General features: G+C 38.2%; 4 protein-coding genes across 4 annotated transcripts; 1 reads left to right on the plus strand and 3 right to left on the minus strand.

Moving 5' to 3' along the window:
• Positions 1 to 547: 547 nt before the first annotated feature.
• LOC121781818 (endoglucanase 9-like) lies at positions 548 to 8258 on the minus strand. Its single transcript, XM_042179523.1, has 6 exons — positions 7834 to 8258; positions 1795 to 2298; positions 1417 to 1566; positions 1224 to 1335; positions 969 to 1135; positions 548 to 874 (listed from the first exon to the last, which is right to left on the minus strand). Exons 1-6 carry the CDS (start codon positions 8026 to 8028, stop codon positions 548 to 550), a joined length of 1455 nt encoding a protein of 484 aa, XP_042035457.1. The 5' UTR covers positions 8029 to 8258.
• Positions 8259 to 9316: 1058 nt separating this feature from the next.
• LOC121768335 (mannan endo-1,4-beta-mannosidase 1-like) lies at positions 9317 to 11264 on the minus strand. Its single transcript, XM_042164809.1, has 5 exons — positions 10886 to 11264; positions 10494 to 10688; positions 10260 to 10382; positions 9972 to 10174; positions 9317 to 9847 (listed from the first exon to the last, which is right to left on the minus strand). Exons 1-5 carry the CDS (start codon positions 11204 to 11206, stop codon positions 9400 to 9402), a joined length of 1290 nt encoding a protein of 429 aa, XP_042020743.1. The 5' UTR covers positions 11207 to 11264; the 3' UTR covers positions 9317 to 9399.
• A 2617-nt stretch (positions 11265 to 13881) lies between these two features.
• LOC121793096 (mannan endo-1,4-beta-mannosidase 5-like) lies at positions 13882 to 16108 on the plus strand. The gene is made up of 5 exons (XM_042191293.1): positions 13882 to 14205; positions 14613 to 14807; positions 14907 to 15029; positions 15144 to 15349; positions 15574 to 16108. The coding sequence occupies exons 1-5, from the start codon at positions 13882 to 13884 to the stop codon at positions 15974 to 15976; spliced, it is 1251 nt and encodes a 416-aa protein (XP_042047227.1). The 3' UTR covers positions 15977 to 16108.
• Positions 16109 to 16236: 128 nt separating this feature from the next.
• LOC121781829 (SCY1-like protein 2) lies at positions 16237 to 22964 on the minus strand. The gene is made up of 14 exons (XM_042179533.1): positions 22265 to 22964; positions 21803 to 21907; positions 21093 to 21203; positions 20283 to 20465; positions 19699 to 19825; positions 19421 to 19482; positions 19240 to 19326; positions 18824 to 18910; positions 18539 to 18652; positions 18300 to 18428; positions 18143 to 18205; positions 17871 to 18032; positions 17663 to 17781; positions 16237 to 17529 (listed from the first exon to the last, which is right to left on the minus strand). Exons 1-14 carry the CDS (start codon positions 22757 to 22759, stop codon positions 16647 to 16649), a joined length of 2727 nt encoding a protein of 908 aa, XP_042035467.1. The 5' UTR covers positions 22760 to 22964; the 3' UTR covers positions 16237 to 16646.
• Positions 22965 to 23155: the final 191 nt, after the last annotated feature.

Genomic DNA, 23155 nt, shown 5'->3' on the forward strand with positions numbered 1-23155 from the left:
AGGGCCCAACTAATATACAATATGATCAAGACCCAACATTTCTTTCTTTTTTACCTTTTGCTTTTTTGCAAAATCACTCTTTCCCTTTGCCCAATTTTGTAAGAAATCACGATACGCAATCATTTGGGTATTTCGAGAATATGATCAAATTCCAACATAGGTAACTAGTTTTGTGAATCATGCAGTTTAAGGAGACAAATTGCTCCATTGCATATGAATACTGGAAAAAGTAACATAGTAGTAACATTTTTATTGTCAAATGAGAATCTTTTGATGTTCAAGAAAAAAACTGCACCATTGAGAATCAATGAAAAGATCGATTGATCATATCTTTCAACCATTCAAACATAATAGAGTTGATCAGGTTTATGCATTTAGCAGCATTACACTTAAAATGTACTTCACCTAGATGATCAGCATCTGCGTTTCTGTATTTAAATCTAGTTTTGCATAGATCAAAACCCTATATATATATATATATATATATATATATATATATATATATATAGCACATTGATATTTACATTTCAAAGTTGTGACAGTAGGATCAAGATTTCCCGGCAAAGGATGCCAAGGGCCCAACTAATGCAGCATTGGTATATGTAGTAGGCTCAGAGTGAGTATAATCTCCTCTTTCATCCGGGAAGAAATCATTCTGGTCGGGCCCACCAACGACCGCACCTATCAATGTATTCGGATTTGGATTCGAACCATAGTAGTAAGGTTGAAACCCACCCTCACACCCAATCTCCTCAGAGTGAACCGCGACCGAGGGCAGTGAAGATCCTCTGTGATGAATCCTCTTGGGATAATTCGTCCCGTACCCCACCATGTAAGACATCTTCATTGGATTATCTCCTAATATGTAGTCCACCTACAATATCCACATTCATCAAATCAAAACCAACAAATTTATATACTACTACTACTACTACTATGAATAAAGTTCAGTTGACAAGACATTTCACCTGTCTCCTAGCCAGATTTCGTAGGGTTTCGGGAGTGACGACAAGCTTCCCACAAGTGAAGGTGTGGTAATTAGCCTTAGCCATGTACTTGGAGTAAGTTGTGAGCAAGAAAGTTATGGATGTCACATATTGTAGATTGCTAGCCCCCATCTTGTACATCAAACCACCTATAGTATATATCAATCACCAATTCATTTAAAATATTCAATTTAAATGAATATTTAGAGCCCCATTTAGTTAGGCCAATTAACCAACCTGCAGTGTACTTTGTGGTGGAGGAAGGGGAATCAGGCAGTATTTTACACATGAAATCCTCTGCTTTCTGCCTATATTCCCCAAATGTCTCATCATTATTCACTAAACTCTTCTGAAAAAAAACAACAACATTTATTAAAATCAACTAAATGCTGATAATTTTGTCCCAAATGAATGTATTAACTAGTCTGACCTTTGCTAGGAGCACATGAGCTCCAGCATACTTGTTGTCCCAGCTGAAAATGTCGATGCCTTCTCCCCCGCCCACCGATTTCAGAAGATCAACGTAATATGTCTCGTTGGTCGCCTTGTACACCCACCCGGCTCCCCAAAGCAATTCATCCTGCCAACAACAACCATAATAAATCAATAATAATAATAATAATATGATATGAAATAGGAGTACAAATCCTCCCTAACGCATAATACTAAATAATGACTATTCTCTCTTACTTTATCATTTCTCTACTTTAACTATTTATTATTATCATTTTTATAAAATGAGTGCAGAAAAGTCAAAATGACTTGACGAAGGAAGTATAATACTAATATAATAGGAGTAATATTACACCGTGTAGCCGGAATAGGAGCAATAAAAGGGGCAAACATTGGAGCCAAGGAAGTCACTATAAGAGCCTCTATGCTGCATTGCAAATTGCAACACATCTTTGGCAGTCGACAGCAGCAGCTTCGAGTAGCTCTCGTCCACTTTCTTGAACACAATCGAAGCCGCTGCCAGCGCCGCTGCGGTCTCTCCGGCGACGTCAGAGCCCGGACTAGTCGGCGTGACGTAGTAGGCGGTTCTCGCCGTGTCCATATCCTCGGGCCTCTCCCAACACTTGTGGTCGGCATTGGGGTCTCCAACGCCGACGTAGAGCCGCTCCGGCGTCGCGCGGGCGCACTTGAGGAGGTAGTCGGTGGCCCACCGGATGGCCTCCCGTGTGGCCGGAAGCTGGGGGCCCAGCTTCCGGCTGTTTTCAATGACGCTCCACGACAGCAATGTCGTGGTGTACGCCATTGGCAGGTTGAACTTCACGTTGTCGCCCGCGTCGTAGTACCCTCCCGTCAAGTCCACCTGTACTCGAGCCACAAAAATTAATTTTCAAATTTAAAATTTGAGTTTTTCTGTATAAACTTGTACATTTAGGATAGAAAACTCATTTATCTTAGAGTTATATGACAAAGAATGATTTAAAAAGTAGTGTATATTTTTATCATAGTTTGTTTATGTTATGAGGATTGGGGCAAAACTGCACAATCAGTCAAGCTCGGTGTTAGCCGAGCTTAATCGTGCGCGGCAGGGACTGATATACTGTTAGGTGATTGATTGCAGCTCGGTGTTAGTCGAGCTTAATCGTGCTCGGTGATTAGCCGAGCTTAATCGTGCTCGGTGATTAGCCGAGCTTAGTCGAGTTCGGTGTTGGCCGAACTTAGTCGAGTTCGGTGTTGGCCGAACTTAGTCGAGTTCGGTGTTGGCCGTTGTTATTAACTGATGCATAGACAAACGTGAGCCGTCGGATGCGATTAGTTAGTTAGCTTAAATGACAGCCGTTGGATTTGTTTTGGTTGTTAGATTAGTGTTATATAGAGTGAATAACCGAGCTGTGCGAGCTGAGTGAGAGAAAGATTTTTCATCCATCAGTTTGTAATCTTCCACAAGAAATTGAATACAAGATTTCCATTAATTCTCCGAGAGTTGTTCTTAGCTTTATTCATTTTCATATCGAGTGTTTGTTCTTCTTGTTCCGGAATCGATCTTGTATTGATAGCAAGATTGAGTCGCGTATTTGCTACCATTACAAATTGGCGCCGTCTGTGGGAAAACGAAGAAGGACGACGCATTCAACAATGTCTACCACGAAGTTCGACGTTGAGCGGTTCACCGGCGAAAATGATTTCGGCCTGTGGAGATTGAAAATGAAAGCTGTTCTTATGCAGCAAGGAGTCTGGGATTATGTCAAATCCAAGGCGGATGAGAAGGAGATTCAAGGAATGGATGCGGCGAAATCTCAAGAACTGGAATACAAGGCGTATAGCTCGATTGTCTTGTGCCTCAGCGATAGAGTCTTGAGGGAGGTTCAAAAGGAAGATGATGCCGCAGGAGTTTGGGAGAAGTTAGAGAAAATCTATATGGAGAAGTCGTTCTCAAATAGATTGCATCTCAAACAAAGGTTATTCAATTTCAAGTTTTCTGACTCCAAGAACTTAGCAGATCAATTAGAAGATTTTCGCAAGTGCATAGATGATCTTGAGAGTGTGGATGATGCCATGAAAGATGAGGATAAAGCTTTGATGTTATTGAATGCTCTGCCTCAGAGTTTTGAGCAATTCAAAGACTCAATACTTCTTGGAAGGGATTCGAAGGTGACTTTAGAGGAGGTATATTCTGCATTAAAGCTGAAGGGAATGCAGAAATCTGTCAGCAAGCAAATCGATCAAGCTGCTGAAAGCCTTAATGTGAAGACTGCATCAAAGAAACAATTCAAATTCAAGAAAACCTCATCTGATAAATGGAGACCACGGGGTGCGAAGGAAGGTGATCAGAAGGAGTCAAGAAGTTGTTTTTGGTGTAAAAAACCAGGACACATCAAGCAAAATTGCTTTGCTTGGAAGAAAAGACAAGCTGAAAATCACAAAGCAGATGGTACAGCAGCTATCACTGAGGAAATTGAAGAGGCAAGAGCTCTCAATGTGGTGGAGGATAGTCCATTATCAAGGCTGTGGATCATGGATTCAGGTTGCAGTTTCCATATGTCCTCCAACCTTGACTGGTTCCAAGATTTAAAGGAATCTGAAGGCTCGGTGTTGCTAGGAGATGATCATGTGTGTGATGTAAGGGGTGTTGGGAACATATGCTTGAGGATGGAAGATGGATCACTGCGAAAGCTTACTGATGTAAGGTACATCCCATCCATCAAGAGAAATTTGATCTCATTGGGACTTCTTGAGAAGATAGGTTATAGATTGACCCTTTATGGTGGAGAAATGCTTGTTACAAAGGATGGCCAGACGATTATGAGAGCTATCAGAAGTAATGTACTCTATTATCTACAAGCTGAGCCTATTGATGGTTCTGCAAATTCAACTCAACAAACCATACAAGGCTCGGGCATGTAGGAGTTGCTGGGATGATGCAGTTGGTGAAACAAGGCATAATTCAGATGTCTGAGTCTGATGTACAAAGACACATTGGATCTTGTGAGGAGTGCATACTTGGTAAGAGCAAAAAACTGCCATATGGAGTGGGCAAGCACACATCGAAAGAGCCTCTCCAATATGTTCACAGTGACATATGGGGACCTGCACCAGTGAATAGCCTTGGAGGAGGCAGGTATTTCTTATCCTTTGTTGATGATTTTTCAAGGAAGGTTTGGATAGTAATAATGAAAGACAAGTCAGAAACATTCCAGAGGTTTCAAGAATGGTGTGTAGGTGTTGAGTTGGAGAAAGGAAAGCCATTGAGGTGTCTTAGGACTGACAACGGGCTTGAGTTCTTGTCCCATGAATTTGATGGATTCTGTAAAGATAAGGGGATAAAGAGGCACAGAACAGTCCCTCACAACCCACAACAAAATGGGGTTGCTGAGAGGATCAATAGAACCATTCTTGAAAGGGTGAGGTGCATGTTAATAGCGTCTGGAATGTCTAAACCATTTTGGGGTGAAGCAGCCTCTACTGCTGTTGTTTTGATCAATAAATGTCCTTCAGCTGCCATTGAAAATCAGACCCCAGACAGCAAATGGTATGGATCTTATGGGGATTATTCAAAACTGAGGCCATTTGGGTGTAGAGCTTATGCTCACATAAAGCAAGGTAAATTGGAACCTAGAGCTCTCAGGTGTGTAATGATTGGGTATCAGATGGGAGTCAGTGGGTACAGGCTGTGGTGCTGTGAGGAAGGAAACAAGAAAGTGGTGGTTAGCAGAGATGTGATCTTCAAAGAATCTGAAATGCCTTTCCTCAACAAGGATAATCAGAAAGTTCATTTTGAGGTGGAGAACCAGAGAGTAACTACAGATGTAACTCAGACTGATCTAAATGCTACATCTGATGTCAGTGGTGGTGGAGCTTCTGGAATGCAAGCTGAAATCAGAACACCAGAGAGAGTGATTGCTAGAAACAGAGCAAAGAGGAATATTAAGCTCCCTTCTAGATTTAATGATTATGACATGATGCACTATGCACTGGCAGTGGCTGAACAGATGGATTACCATGAACCTTCATCTTATAAAGAAGCAATCAGAAGCCCTGAAAAGGATCAGTGGTTGTTAGCTATGCAAGAGGAGATTGATAGCTTGTATAAAAACCACACATGGATCTTGGTACTGAGGCCTACTGATCAGAAAACAGTAGGGTGCAAATGGATTTACAAAAAGAAGGTTGAGGCCTTCAACAACAACCATATCAGGTTCAAAGCAAGGTTGGTGGCTAAGGGGTTCACACAGAGGAAGGGTGTGGATTACAATGAAATTTTCTCACCTGTTGTCAAACACAGCTCCATCAGGCTATTACTTGCTATAGTTGCTCAAAGAGATTGGGAATTGCAACAACTTGATGTTAAAACTGCTTTTCTCCATGGTGAACTTGAAGAAAAAATATACATGGAGCAACCACCTGGTTTTGTGAAGCCAGGAGATGAAAAGAAAGTGTGTTTGCTAAAAAGAAGTCTCTATGGTCTAAAACAAAGCTCAAGGCAGTGGTACCTGAGGTTCAATGTGTTCATGCAGAAGATTGGGTTTGAAAAATCTTTGTATGATCACTGTGTGTTCATCAAGAGAAGAGGTGGAGTTGCTGTAGCATATCTACTGTTATATGTAGATGATATGCTGATCTCTGCAGAGCATAAGGAAGAGGTGGAGTTAGTGAAGGCTGATCTGAAATCTGAATTCGATATGAAAGATCTTGGTGATGCCAAGAAGATTCTTGGGATGGAAATTATCAGAGATAGAGATCACAAGCAGATATGGCTGACTCAAAGGGATTATATCAGTAGTGTGATCAAGAAATTCCAGATGGATCATAGCAAACCAGTGAGCATGCCCCTGAGTTCACAGTTCAAGCTCAGCAGCAATCAAAGCCCCAAAGATGATGAACAGAGAAGAGAAATGGATAAGGTCCCATATGCAAACATAGTGGGGAGTATCATGTACACCATGGTGTGTACAAGGCCAGATATCAGCCAGGCAATAAGTGTTGTGAGCAGGTACATGGCTGATCCGGGTATACAGCATTGGCAAGCTTTAAAATGGATATTAAGGTATCTCAATGGCACTCGGGATTATGGCATACTGTTTGATGGAAGTAAGAATTTTGATACACAGCCTCTATTGGGATATTGTGATTCTGATTTTGCAACTAACATTGACACAAGGAAGTCCCAATCCGGCTATGTTTTCTGCATGTATGGAGCTGCTGTAAGTTGGAAATCGAGTTTGCAATCTGTGGTGGCACTCTCAACAACTGAGGCAGAATATATTTCCATGGCTGAGGCTGTAAAGGAGAGCATGTGGCTGAAAGGAATCTGCTCGGATTTTGGAGTCGATCAAGAAGCTGTGACTGTATTATGTGATTCAAATAGTGCCATATGTCTATCAAAACATCAGACATTCCATGAGAGGAGCAAGCATGTGGATGTTAAGCTTCATTTTGTGAGGGATGAAGTTGAAAAGGGCTCAGTAAAGATTGAGAAAGTAGCTACTGAGCACAATGCTGCTGATATGCTAACAAAGGTGTTACCCGGACTTAAGTTGAAGTATTGCATGGATTTGGTGAATCTGATTCAGCTGGAGTGATTGTGGAAGATGGATATGCTCTGTGGATTGTCCAGTTGTGTCCCAAGGTGGAGATTTGTTATGAGGATTGGGGCAAAACTGCACAATCAGTCAAGCTCGGTGTTAGCCGAGCTTAATCGTGCGCGGCAGGGACTGATATACTGTTAGGTGATTGATTGCAGCTCGGTGTTAGCCGAGCTTAATCGTGCTCGGTGATTAGCCGAGCTTAATCGTGCTCGGTGATTAGCCGAGCTTAGTCGAGTTCGGTGTTGGCCGAACTTAGTCGAGTTCGGTGTTGGCCGAACTTAGTCGAGTTCGGTGTTGGCCGTTGTTATTAACTGATGCATAGACAAACGTGAGCCGTCGGATGCGATTAGTTAGTTAGCTTAAATGACAGCCGTTGGATTTGTTTTGGTTGTTAGATTAGTGTTATATAGAGTGAATAACCGAGCTGTGCGAGCTGAGTGAGAGAAAGATTTTTCATCCATCAGTTTGTAATCTTCCACAAGAAATTGAATACAAGATTTCCATTAATTCTCCGAGAGTTGTTCTTAGCTTTATTCATTTTCATATCGAGTGTTTGTTCTTCTTGTTCCGGAATCGATCTTGTATTGATAGCAAGATTGAGTCGCGTATTTGCTACCATTACAGTTTATTTATTTTTTCTATCAAACTACCTGAGTTTTCTATCATATTTTATCAGTGGCGTATTGAAACTCGTGACTTCCACAAATGAGACTATTTTTCGGGATGGATAAGTATATATTTCTATCATTTCCATTAAAAGCAACACAGCATAACATGCTAACAATGCATGAGAAAAGGTGAAGTGCACTTACGCCGGCGAGGCTGCCGTCAGAGAGGCCGGAGCTGCCTCTCCAGCTGATATCCTGGGGCGGGAGGTGGCCGGACCTCTGGCCTTGGAAGAAGATGATGGATTTAGCGAGGGCATCTCTGTAATCAGGGTTGCATTGGACGCAGAGGAGAGAGAGATTGAAGAAGATGACTAAAAGTAGGAAATGGGAAAGAGACATTGTTGAAGTTGAAGAGATGATGAGATAATTATCCAACTACAAAGGCTCAATTCGTTTATATAGAAAATCAATTCCTTTCTTCTTGGGATGCAATCAATATTCTACAATCCATTCCAGTCATGAATTCTTGCATGTATTTTGAATTACATGCAATGTCATTTCATGATTGGAAGTATTTAATTTAATCAAATACCTCAATCTGATTTTTTTTCCCTGGTTATGTATTTGAGTTCTTGTTTCTTAGTTTTCTATGGAGAAATTAGGTCTCCTTTTCTAACATGAATGTGACCATTTACTACAAGTATCGTTATCCTCCTCTCCCGAAAATTTAGTAATTTGCATCATTTTTGGAAGGAAAAAGATTTTTGGACCACAATCTCTCTGTGGCGTAATATCGTTTTCATACTCATAAATCATAATTATATTTTTATGTTTTGATTAATGCACTCTTAATATCTTATGCTATTTTGGATAAAGAACAGTCGAATTACGAAAATCAAATTTAATTCGATGTTTCTATTTAAAAATACATATATATCCAACATTCACAAGATTAAAATGGATTCTATGAATTCATTCGAATTTCAAACCTAATTATATGATAGCCATAATTATATTTAGATGGATTATGAACATGCAACTAAAATTGGGTACCAACTCTAGTACTATATCAAGAGCAACATTATCAGTAATTGTAGGCCAGTCCAATTTTGTTTTGGAATGGAGTCAATATTGAAATGAAATGATGCTGAAAACATAACACTAACGACAGTATAGAAGTTAAGATAAATGATAGGACTGATTTTAAATTTATCAATGGAATTTTATGTTTGATATTATTGCATTTTATATGCTAAATCACTCTTTGTCGAAAGAGTTTATTTTCATGAGAAAACATTATGTGTTTGACTAGCCACAAGAGTTGTTTGCTATGTGTTCAGTTAGCTTTAGTTCTATGTATAATTCTGTAAGTATGTTTAGTATTTTAATTTAGAGCAGAAAATTGATAAACGGCCTCCTACCCCCAAAATGCTATAATCGTCATTAAATTAGTGGTACTTTTAGGGACAATAAATAAACATGTTGTGTTCATGAAATAATAAAATATAATGCTTTAAATTACACATCATTATCATACAAGACCAAGAAAAATAAAATAGTAGTATATATATATATATATATATATATGCCCAGTGGACTATTCACGAATAATCGGCAAATTCCGGTATATACCCAATTGGCGATCTCATCTTTTGACTAAGGACCACAAATCACCACACACATTATATGTAAAAAAACGATTTCATTAATTATGTTTGTAACTATACAATAAATGAGAAATGAATACAAAGAATGTGAAAAAAATATGAGTCATGAACTCATCATCCATCTCAAACTGTTCCATAGAGTTGATTTATTCGCATGATCATGACCATCACCATTATCATCATGCATCATCATGACTCCATTGCGAGACATCAATGCGTTCATGGCACGAGACTGCCTAGACATGATCCCAGCCGTTGATGGGCTTTGTGATAAGATGATCTCATACCCATCATGATATTCATCCATCCCTTCTGCCATCACATGCCACACCATGCTTCCGCTCATTATACCTCCACTTCTTGCATATCTATATATATCTCTGTATACATTCCTCATGTACAAGTCTCTTTCCTCCAAACCATCTTTGTTCCACTTTCCAAATTCAGCAATCACTAATGGCTTCTTCAATATGTTTCTTGCATCCTCATAGTGATTCCTAATCCATCTATCCATGAATTCCATTTTTTCTTCCTCGCTTTTCCCGGATAACCTGCAACAATTATATGTCAGTGTAAGGGTTCGTCGATGCACACCTGAACTCTACATTAGAAATCCTAATCAATATTGAGCATGTATATATATTTCATCAGGTGTAGCATTTATGTATAACGAACCAGATGTCTGGATATGCATGGATGGTGGCGAAGTCGATCTCTTTAACAAGATTGCTAGTAATGAAATCGGTCCCAACTTGGAAGCCAGGGTTTAGTTGTTCTCTTTGTGGAGTGCTGGCTCCATAGAAACCCTCCATTCCTATTTCCAACAAATGGTTATTGTCAATGGATTTCACAAAAGTTGCCATTTCTTGAACCCATCCCTATTCAAAATCAAGAAAATGCATGCATATTAGGGTTTTATGCGTTTTAAAAAAATTCCGATCCGTCCCACACTTGATGTCTCACGTTGAGTGTTTTTCCGGAGTAGTCGATTTGACAACGTGGCTCGTTCATGAGTTCCCACGCCATGATGGTTGGCTCCTCCTTGTAAGAAACTCTAGTAATCGTGTTCAATCTTGTCACCACTCTCTGCAAATTGATTCAAACCAATTAATCATGCCTATAATTTTCTTTAATTAAATATGTTACAATATGATCGAGATTAATTAGTTATGCATGTTGTGACTCTTAATTACTTACCCTAACATGGTTCTTGTAGTAATCTTTGATGAGCGGATTTGTGAAGAAATCATCATCACCACTAACTTGTGCTCCTGCATTTCTAGCCCATTTAACATACTGCGCTTTGCCTCCAAAATCATTGAAATTATTCACGAAACTCAAAATGAGGCGAATTCCATACTTTCTCGCTTCATAAATCACAAAATCCAATCCCTATATAAATATATGAACACATATTGTTAATCACACGAGTACATAGGACTATAGGAGCGGTTTGATAAGATAGATAACGCATCTAACTATCTTGGAGTTATGTGACTAAAATGACCTAAAATGTGCGTTTTTATCATATTTTGTTTATTTATCATCCTTAACAAACTTACGATATGTAACAATAACGGTAGCAGTACCTGAAAGACACGTTCGTCGTAAACACCTGGCGATATTTGGAGGGCCCGATCACCTCCGTCTCCAAAAGCCCAAGTCCGGCACACGGTGAGTCCGGTGGCGGAGGCTTCCCGGAAGACGTCAGAGACCTTGTGGCGGAGGTCGGGGTCGGAGGCTACGTTCATCATCCAATAAGCATTGAACCCATTGAAGAGAAACGGCGAGCCTTGGAGAAGTAAATTGCTTCTCACAAAATCTAAATTTGAAGGAAGCATGCGGCCTTGGCTAAACTCAGCTTCCAACAACAGAAACATGGCTACAATCCAAGTAGTTATTGACCCCATTTTTTACTGTTTTAATGAGGAAGGGTCGAGTGGATTGGAATAATAATTAAGACCTCCTTATGTCAAAGCTATATATCATTGAATAATAATACTGTTGTAAATGAGTTGAATATTAAAAATTATGAATTGTTGGCCGACCTTATAGTACGTTACCAATTGTGTGGATGCACGTGGACTAGGAAATTTAGTCTAAATTGAACATATATAAGTATGTGGCCGACTCTAATTGGAAAGTTCATGTATCGTGTGCGTAAGAAAGAAGAGTAAGAGAGAATATTCAAGAAGACAATTACTACTACGTATAACTAATGTCGGCATTCAATTAACTTAAATTCAAATAAAGATGTGTTATTTTTTAGTACTCTATTTTTCTTTACTTCATCATAATTGAATCGTATTTCTTTTTATATATATATTTTTATTATAGTTCAGTCATTTTTTTAGTAAAAAAACATAAATTCTTTTTACTCTCTTTGTTATCGTATATTTTTGTTATGTCTTCACGTAAATCATATATCACCATTTTCTTAAATTTTGTGTTTAAAACAATGTTCTCAAGTATAATGAGATAGAAGAAATAAGTACATAAACTGGATATGTTTACGATATATACACACCACTATTCTTATTATGTCAAATCAGAATTTCAGTTTGCCACGTTGCTTAGTGGTTCAAACTAGTACTACTAGTATAATGTAAAGAGACGTGTTAACTATCTCTAGATTAAATTAGAAATTTAAAAGTATTAACTTAATTGACCCTAGATCTAGTTAAGGAATAGGGGAAGTTAGGCTAATAACTTCTTTTTCCTAAATTATATGAAATCATTGGTGTAAACTGTAAACTATAGCAAGTATGAAGAACTAATACGAAACAATTGGACCGGCCCGGCCCGGCCCAGAACTATGAGATTCAACCCAACTCATCTAACTCTTTCTTCCTTTTTTTTTATTTTCCTGATTTTATAAAAAAAATGATAAGGGCGTGTTAGCGACGAGCTAGACACGTGGAGGTTGGTTACTTGATTATAAGCTTATAACAAGCTGCTATGATTAGTATATTATCATAGTCCATAAGTAGGATTATTATTATTATTATTATCCATTAAGATCTATTATACCATTATATTTTCTCTTCTAGTTTTTTATTTGAGAGTTCTGGATTCGATAAGTAAAATTTAATTCGGATGAATATAGAACTAACTAACTAAAAATTTAGAAGAGTTGATGAAATCATCATCACCCTATGATACCCTTGGTTAACCGATCTTTTCAACATTTTATTTATTTGCTTAGATTATTATTTTTTATGTTAATTAGTTAAAATAACTTTTAAAATTTGTGATCTAGATAGTGTATAAGATTTATGTTGCAATAGTTAGAAGTTAAAAAAATTAGTCTTTATTAATAAGTATATATGCAAATCATATATTCTCGATTTTCTCTATTAAGGGGGTGTTCAGTTTGCAAATCGTATCCCAAGATTAAATTTGTAGTGCGTTTGGCTCGTGAGATTCAATCTCACAACTCAATCCTAGCTAGATGGATAATCATGGGACTAAAATAATATCACAACTCAATTCTAGATTATATCTTGGTATTATTTTATCTTGAAAACCGAATAAGACCTAAATATTTTAGAAAAAATGTCTCTACATTGAATTGGTTAGAAAGAGCACATGTGAGATGTGATGATGTAATTGTACATTATAAAAAAAACTGGCTTGCACCGTCCTATGCTTATTCCATATATTATTTGCAAAAACATAATATCGAACGTAATAACTGATGATTTAACGGGGAGTGATAAATGTATATTACGTAATAACTGAGAATTTAATTTAATTTATTGGTAGGAAGGACTCACTAAATCAAATTATAATGATAGTATTTACTTCAAGTAAAGAAAATGTTGAAAGCGTGAAATAAACAAACAAACGTGACAAAGTCACGATTTAGTTTAGCCTTTCCAGAATTTCGTATCCAAATTGATTATTGCATATGCAATTTCCTGAGATTAATAAAATTAACTATCTGCCACACGCCACATGTCCACACCTTCATTATGAATAAATTGTTTTCTGAGAATTGAAGCCCAAAACTTAGGATTTTTTTATGAAAATTAAGGCTGGTTCAATTGTTTTATACTAGTTAGTATTTTTTTAGTAGGAAAGTTTTTGACCAAACATTAATTAATTGGAACTAATTGAATTTTCTTCTACAAATTAGATTTTTCAATTTGGATAGTTGTCGCTAATTAGCTATACGTACATATTTCCTTATTTAATTTGTCTATATTGGATTAATTGTAAGGCACGTTTTTAATGGACAACAATATTGTGAGTTTAAATCTCTCTCATTTTTCATTATAGATGAAAATTAGCGTTTGTTTAATTATTTAATTTTAATAGTTTTCTTAGTTGGAATGTTTTGACAAAATATTATTAATCGGCATTAAGTGGATTTTCTTATACAAATTAGATTTCCCAATTTACATAATTGGAGTTAATTAGCTTTCCTTCTTACAAATATTTCCCTATTTACTTTGTCTATATTAGATTAATCGAAAGATACCCTTTTACTCAAGTTTTCCATTTTTTCTCTCATTCTTGATTGAGTCGTCTCTCTATATATTTGGTTCTTCTTTGTGACGATTTAGAACATCGATCGTCGAAAATGGGGTCCATTGGTTTGATTGTAGGCATGTTTATGTTGTCAATGAGGAGTATTGTCTGCCAAGGCACAGTTCCAATTCAATCTTTTGTAGGAATAAGTGGGTCCCAGTTAGTAATCGATGGATCTCCATTTCTCTTTAATGGCTTCAACTCCTATTGGATGATGTACCTCTCCTCCGACGCCAACGACCGCCAAAAGGTCTCCGCCGCTCTCCGGGAAGCCTCCGCCGCCGGTCTCACTGTCTGCCGGACTTGGGCCTTTGCAGACGGAGGCGATCGCGCCCTCCAAATTTCCCCGGGAACCTACGATGAACATGTCTTCCAGGTATTCATGTTACACGACAAACGAGACCCTTGGAAAAATTTTAAAATGATCAAAATTTAGGACGCAAAGAAAAGCACTCTAGATATCAAATTTGATAACTAGATCTATAATTCTTTTTCTTTTTCAAAACTCTTCCATTTGTGTTCTCGTGACAATTTATTATCTACTACTGTATATCTTAATCTTTTTATTTTTTGGAACACTTCCATTTGCATACACCAAAAATAAAGACAAATTATTGTCTCTAATTAAATTAAAAACTATCCTTAATTAGCAATGGTATTTTGGTGGATCTAGATTAGTGTCTAAATACAAATATTAATAATTTCCTTTCGACCTAGACTTGTGCTTAGATACATCAATATTTTCCTTCGTGGAGAGAATACTAACGAGTGTATATGTTGCAGGGATTGGATTTTATTATTTCTGAAGCAAAGAAATATGGAATTCGTCTCATTCTTAGCTTCGTGAATAATTACAAAGATTATGGAGGTAGACCGCAATATGCTCAATGGGCAAAAAATGCCGGAGCAAAAATCAGTGGAGATGATGATTTTTACACAAATCAAATCATTAAAGATTACTACAAAAATCACATTAAGGTAAGTAAGATTTACGAAGATTTAAGATATTTTTTTAAATTGAGAATTCTTTTTAATCTTTTGAATATGAAGATTTACGATGAATGCTTCTTTTTGCAGACAGTGATGACAAGATTGAACACCATTACTAGGGTTGCTTACAAGGATGAACCCACAATCATGGCGTGGGAACTCATGAACGAGCCACGTTGTGAAACAGACCACTCCGGGAAAACAGTCAACGTGAGTAATCATACATGTATTATATACGAAATGAGACATTTATTGTGGGACATACGAAGAATTGAGGAAAAAAAAGACAAAACCCTAATTCATGAATCTCTTGATATTGAATAGGGATGGGTCGAAGAAATGGCAAGTTTCGTGAAATCCATTGACAACAAACACTTGCTGGAGATAGGAATGGAAGGTTTCTATGGAGACAGTGTGCCAGAAAGAAAACAAGCCAATCCTAATAATATTCAAGTTGGGACTGATTTCATTTCTAACCATCTTGTTAAAGACATCGACTTCGCCACCATCCATGCATATCCTGATATCTGGTTTGTTACTACACTTTCTTAAGTTAGGTTTTTTTCACATTTCATCTTTACTAGCCAATGACATAATGTTATTTACACTATTACAAGACTTTTTAGAATAATAGAATATATACTTGTAAAAATGGGTATAATTTCCACTATTTTGTCTACATGGATAGAATTTCCTTTTGCTACATGAAAAAATGAGAATGTGGGCATTAACAGTATAGAATATTTTGTTGCAGGCTAAGTGGGAAAAGTGAGGATGAACAATTGAGATTTATGCAGAGCTGGTTGTGGAATCATTGGCAAGATGCAAGAAACGTATTGAAGAAGCCATTAGTACTTGCTGAGTTTGGGAAATCAAGCAAAGATGCAGGGTATACTTTGAATAAGAGAGACACATACATTGGAAATGTATACAGAGATGTGTATAGATATGCACAAAATGGAGGTACAATGAGTGGAAGCTTGGTTTGGCAGGCGATGGCAGAAGGGATGGAATCATATGGTGATGGCTATGAGATCGTCTTATCGCAGAGCACGTCAACTGCTGGGATCATGTCAAGGCAAGCTCGTGCCTTGGGTGCATTAGCTGCCAATGGGACTCATGGTTTCATGCCTGCCCATCGTCGTGGAACACCATGAAAAGGTTTTGGGAATTGATGTATCTAGAATATTGGTGCTTATTTGAGATCACATGTTTTGTTATATCAGGTTCATTGGTTGGTCATATTACTCCATGAAATGAAAGGGACACAAGAGTTCATATTGCTATCATTGTTGTGTTGTTTGTGTTTCCGATTTATGTTGTGTTTATATAATGATACAAGTTTAGATGTAAGAGCCTATAATAATAGCATTAAAGATTTGAGTTGAGTACAATGCATACATATTGATCTAAAAGGTTTAAGCAAAAAAAATCAATCAATATTTAATATTGTTCCAATAGTAGAGTAGATCAAAATTTGACAGTTTCCAAGTGATCCACACACGTGTACACAAATAATATGAACTCAACTTATTTTTTCTAGTCCCCATTAATGGGAGTCGCCAGTTTCTAAGAATAAAAAGAATTATCAACAATAAATGAATTTCATTCCACCCCCCAAAAAATTAACTTTCTAGAAGGGTGTCTATACCACACTATGCTACAAACTCAGTTACACGAGATTGAACAACAAAAACCTCACCATTTCGAGGAAAATACGCATCAGCCACAAAAAAAGTGAACACTTCAAGCCGCGGCAGAAAATGACGAAAGATCTGAACCTTGAACTCCAACTACAGAGACAGCAGGCGTGGTTGCATGTATAGATTACAGCAAGTCCAATAGAGGGGGCTGATTGGTTCTGGATTTCGTTTGGCCAGGTTGCCCTCGACTTCCCCTACCTCGCCCTCTACCAACAGCGGTTGCAGGAGGTGGAGCAAGCCTTAGTGCAGTATGCTCGTTCTTGTTGGAAGCAAATATTGAATCCAAGTTTGCTGCCTTCTGATTGGAAGAACCTGAAACACCGTGGTTTTGCTTCACCTGCCCAAGAGTGTATTGCGAACTCTGTCCACCATTGCTACTTCCAATACTTGGTGATGAACTGATTCCTTGATTTTGGGTCGGCATGCTGAATGCCCAAGACGAGGATTGAGAGTTCGAACCATTGGCAGATGCTGAACTGCTGCTGAGCCCATATTTATTCATGGATGATGTCGTGGAGCCATTGTTCATGGAGCCGGGATTATTTGTGGTGCCACTAGGCCGCGGTGGCCAGTTAGCAAAAGGATCTATATCTTCCAAATTTGAATCTGAGGTGCTTTTGCTTCCGTTTAGAATGTCCAAGCCACCAAATTGAGCTGCAGCATTTGATGAATTTTTGGGAGGCCACTCAACATCAATTGCAGGGCATGAAGATGGTGGTTGCTGAGTGGAGGGAGCAGATGATTTCAAGGATAAGTTGCTTTGAGCGGGCTGATTCGGTAATGCAGGGTGGGCGGCTGATGCTGCAGATGACGACTGCGGGGTAGTTGCAGCTCCCCTATTCGGTATCCAGTCTTCATCCCATGCTGAACTGCGCTTTGTATTAGATGGAGCAGTAGAGACAGGTTTATTCGCTTGTCCTGATAACAGTCCTTCAACTGTAGATGATTGTTTTGGTTCCGCCTGTCCAGACTGTGTTAAGGTTACTCCTCGTTTTTCTTCTATTCTCCTATAAATAGACAAGGGGGAAGTCAAGTATAATTAGCTGCATAGTTGCATGTTAACCAGCAGTGGTGTTAACCGGAGATGAAGAAAGGGAACGCCGATGGTGAGCATAGATACACAAAAGTTGGCAATCTTACCTTAATACATCCTTGATGAAAAGCATATACTTAGCAAACTGCTGTACATTCAATTGTTGGGTAGTGAGAAGGGGTATTAGTAGTGGAAGAACATGCACCGCAACGAATTCAACTCCATACTGGTACAAAGAAGTAAATATACGGAGGTAAGATGAAGAGTATATTGATAATTTATTCAAGATCCACCAAGACAGTGACAAACACTGACCTGCTTCAAAATTGCATTTGCAACCCCAAGGGTACACATAAGCGTTGGAGCAGAATGATCAACAGCTGTGCATCGTTGAATAGTTTGCGAGATTTCTAAAACAGCATTCTTATCTAGTATCTGAACCATGTCACTTAAACATAAGAGGGCATTCACTCTCACCTGCAATTTGAATAAAAACTTATGAATCTGTGTCCAGTAGAGTCTAACAAGCTAAAATTTCTAGTCTTGTCCTGTAATTGGAATACAAAACATTCACTGACATCACATACCGCTGCAACAGTTGTTCTGAGGGCCAAACCATGAACACGAGGTAGGATAGCTTTCGTCACCAGCTGCAAGATGGAAAAAGGAATGAAGAGATAAAATTTGTGAATAGTTCCATGGGGAAAACCGACTGTAATGAAGAGAACTTCCAGAATCAATTACCTGAACATCCAGTTGTTTTGCAAGTGAAACAGTTTTTTTGAGAACTTCCTCTTGCAAGCGAGCATCCGTATCATCATAAGCTCGAACAAGCATCGGAAGAATATGTGAAATAAGGTGCTCCTGACTAGCCTGCCAGGTGTAAAGAAGAAAATAATAAATTTTATCTTTCAGGGTATAAGCAAAAAGATTTGATAATAGTGATGTGGTGCATAAACGGTAGTGTAGTAGATACTGCATACCTTGTGGATAATAAGCTCAGCATGCTTGACAAGCAGCAATAATGTCTCACCAGCAGCTGCACTAAAGACAGGTACAAGAGCTGGTAGAGTTGATTGCTCAAAATCATTTTTGTCCTACAATAAATTTTACAGCATAAGCCTATAGTCCCGAGCCTGATGCTAGAAAAGGCAACTAAACGATTATTCAATTCACAAATTCACCATGCAAAGGAAAAATCAAATCTAATTCCAAAAACAGAAATAAACCATGCCAAATCAGAATAAAATGATGAATTAATATTGTACCTGTGACTTTGCTATTGTCAGAACCATAGGCAGAATCATAGGTTGCATCACCAAATTTCGGAGTTCAGCACAAAGTGGGGGGAGAACCTGTGTCCAGAATCCAATCCAAGGATCAACTTTTTTAAACTTGTCCAAAGGAAAACATTTTGAAAAACTAAGTACACCCGCATAACTGTCATATTAAGGGGAAGAGGGAGACAGAGCTTACTTCTGACATCATGTTAAAGAAACCATAAGATAAGATGGATACCACGACTTATAATGATGTATAAAATTAAGGTAAAAATAACTGAAATTAGTCAACATCTGATTCTCTATGAAGTATTGAAGTATAATGCATTACCTGATCTATATCAACATACAAAATAGATATTTTTCCAAATTGAATAGAATTGAAGGAAATAAAATACTCAAACCTTGTACCGCAAAACACGGGGGTCGAAATCTTTCCACATATCTGATAAAGCTTTAAGAAATTCAGTTTTCTGCATGTTATCTCTCTCCTGGAAGTAGCCAGAGAAAATTCCAAATTAAAAAACGTGTACCATGTAACTTCTAATATCAAGTCCAAGCTGAGGTAAATAATGGGTTACATACAAGCAAGTGATCCAAAAAGCGAAGAGCGCGCAACCTAGTATCCTCACGAAAAAAAGATGAACCTGCAATTGCAAATAAGGACGGGATATTTGATAAAACAAATCAAGGAATGCATGAAATTTTTACATAAACTGTCAGCATGCACTGAAACAACAAATAAACAAAATGATATCTAGCACCTTACCATTCACCATTAGAGATTTTTTTAATATACTAAACAACTAATACTGATGGACAAAATAAGGAAAGAACTATAACCGAACGGAGCAAATCCTAACCTGTGAAATCCAATGCAGTTTGCCTTGAAGCCTCATTTGTTGAGAGCATTCTCTGCAAATCTGGGACTAGCTCCCTCGGAATTTTTGTAAATGCCTCATTTGTCAGGTATGTTAAACTATTCATGTACTGCGAAAAGCAACCAGCCAAGAAAAATTATTCTCTAAACAAGCACATAAGCACATGCTTGTGGAAAACCCCCAAAATGTCTGGAAAAACCTATAAAACTTACAAAGACAAAGACACAGCATCCCTGATTTTATTTCTTGATATATAACTAGCCAGGAGAGGCAATGCAACATCCTAGTAAACCAGAATATATAACTACATGAACTTAACATAGTAGAGATTATATACTCGGTCTTGACCAAGTTACGCATAGGGGCAGATAATTTTTTTAGTTCTTAATAAAGGTTTTATATCAAAATAAGAATCTAGATGTGATGAATGAGATATAAACAAAAGCACATGATATTAGCAGGAAAACATAAAAACTTAAAAAGGAGCATCTATTTCCTAATGTCAAAGCTCATAACAAACAATCAGTAATTCAGCATTACCAAAGTTCAACGATAGTAAAACTTACCATTTTCACATTGTTGTTACAATCAAATAAAGGCTTCTGAGCCACCAAGTGGTAGGCAAGGCATGCAAAACTGAAAATATCAGCAGCAGTCCCAACCGAAGTTGTTTTACTCCGTACCAGTTCGGGGGCAGTGTAGTTTATTGATGGCTGCAAGGGCAGTATAGAATCTTCTACATCGTATTCCTGTAAGCAAAGCCAGTTAAGAATTCAGTAATGCATGATTCAAACTCGCAATAATCCAGACAGTCCTCAAAACAAAAGCAAGCAAATATTAGTAGTAGAGCACTAGCAATTGCAATACGAAAACCTGGGTCAAGTGGACAACAATATAGAGAATACTCTAAGAAAATGGAATAGGTAGATTCTAAGTTTATGCCTGCCAAATTACTCCAACAATAAAACAATGCCTGATGTTGAACATAGTTTTAATTCCTATGAGAGTATTATCAACAAAAGGCATCATGGAGGTGGAACCTTGGCGGTGCAGTAGTAATTTATAATTGCATTCATGAAGCTTTTTTGCTAGGATAGCTACAATTAAGAGATTGAGATTGCTATGAAGCCAAATTTATTTTTTAATTCCTTTACTTGTTTTATGCTATAACACCACAGTAACTACTAGAAGTAGATCCTTATATATTCTTTCATAAGACAAGAATATCACAAAAATGGTGGAATACAAGCCAACTAAAAGCAAAAAATATATAATATATAGAGAGAGTGCATAGAACACAGCAGATAAGCATAATCCACAAGAGAATTGAAAATAATATCCATATTTGCCACAAGTTTATAAAAATGATGACTCACAGCGTAATGGAATGCTTGCACACTAGCAGAATCACTGGAAGACTGATCGGCTGAAATGGCAAAACCAAAGCCACCAAGCTTCCAAGCTCCATTAGACGTAATAAGGATAGTCTGCCACATAGAGAAGGAACATTAGTTTAGCCATAGGCACAATGTACCCCCCAAGACAGGATGGTACCGATGCCAAGTGAACAGGCAACAAGTACACAAATGATTTAAATTATCAACCTGTCCATCATGGAAATTTTTCTGCATAGTGTTTTATAACCATGACATGCAGGACATGTTTACATCACAAGCTATTTAATTGGAAGCAAGCATTAAAAGATTAATCTTATTTTATCAGAACATATATACTGAATTATAAGTCGCAACAAGTTAGGTTCCTGGCCAATTTCAGAAACAGAGGCATAGAGGAGGCAAAAATGACAAAGAAGCGCATGTTGGACTGTGTATGGACTATGGTACAGCACTAAATTCAATTCTATGCCTCCATATAGCGTCAAGAAATGAAAACTGCATATCAATGAGATGCCTTCAAAAAATTGTAGTAGACATTGACAGTTATAACTTCTTCTCTTCCACAAACTCAAATAGCAAAATTTTAAATCAACAGAAAATAAACGAGAATTAATCATGAGAATCTTACACCAAGCATAATGAATGGAAGTCATTTGAATTATACTTTATTGAAGAAAATAAATCGCTACCTCGGGAGATAAAGCCCGGTGGATAAGGCGTGCATTATTATGAAGAAAATCTAATGTCTCCGCAATCTGGAGTAAACCATGCTTAATCTCCAATATCCCCATTTCCTGCAGAAGATACAGTCTATCAATTAGAACTCCCAAGAAACAGCACAAGTTTTTATGAACACGGTTCCTGAATTGCAACAGTTGGAAAGTGCAAAATAAAAAGGGATAATCTAACGGAGTTGATATTGCAAATGACTGAAATGAGTACTAAGCAACAAAATTGATTCAATTCTCTCATCACATTTAGTGTCGTTAAAATCCTCTCTTCTTCAGTAAAGAACACCAAGCCAAAATTAATTAGCATTTCCAAATTAGCATCCATTATCCAGCTCAAATACCCAATACGACAATCCAAACTCGAAAAAAACTAATCCTCAACTTCAGGAGAACCTAAATTGCTGCAATTGAAGACCATACCATCCCCTTGAGCTCCTTAGGAACTGTGGCGATATTCTCCACATTCCCCAGTGCATTGGCTGCCGACGCAAACAGCGGCTCCGTGACCATGGCCATCGTATTCTTACTCTCATCCAGCGCCTGGACCACGTGCACTACCCCAGGGTGCCTCAGTCTCACGAGCCGGGCCGCATCGGCCCGAATCACATCCAGAAACGAATCCTCCGCAGCCTTCGACAGCCCGGCCCGCTGCCGAGCCTCCGAAAGCGCTTTTTTGTCCAGCACCCAAACGCATACGGTAGGGTAGACCGCCGGTGCGTGGCCGTCTCGTGACTTGGCGGAATACAATTTCCAGGCGAGACCGGGGCCCGCCGAGCCGATCTGATCGAGGAGGTCGTATTCCTGCATCGCCCTGGGGAGGCCGGTAACTTCCTGCACTGTGGTTTGCACGGTCTTCTCGATCACGGCCGACGCCTTGGCGAAGGCCTGCGTTAAGGTTTTCATATTTAGGGACATTTCTGGAATTTGGGGGGTTTTGGCAATTGTAGTCCGGGGATGAAATTGGCGGTGGAAGTAGCGGCGGCGGCGGCGGTTTTGGAGAGAAGGATTGGAATTTGGAGATGATCGGAGCTCAGATCTCACCCCCTCTCTCTTGCTGTTGAAGGAAGAAGAAGACTTGTGTAATTGATTTTTCTACATGGCGTGGAAAACAAAATGATAAATGGAACCGAACGCGACGTCAGAATTTTGTGGGGTAGTTCGGTTATCTGATTTCTGGTCCCTCAACTTTTAGGCTTTATGTATTTTAGCCCCCTTTCTTTTGCAATTGAATACTTTTATATATTTTCGATTTTTTACTGTTCAGATTAATTTTTAATAGTAGTGTGGATTTCCTTTTTTTACGTCGGTGAC

Source organism: Salvia splendens, chromosome 2 (genome assembly GCF_004379255.2).
Source record: "Salvia splendens isolate huo1 chromosome 2, SspV2, whole genome shotgun sequence".
In the NCBI taxonomy this organism is placed as follows: domain Eukaryota; kingdom Viridiplantae; phylum Streptophyta; class Magnoliopsida; order Lamiales; family Lamiaceae; genus Salvia; species Salvia splendens.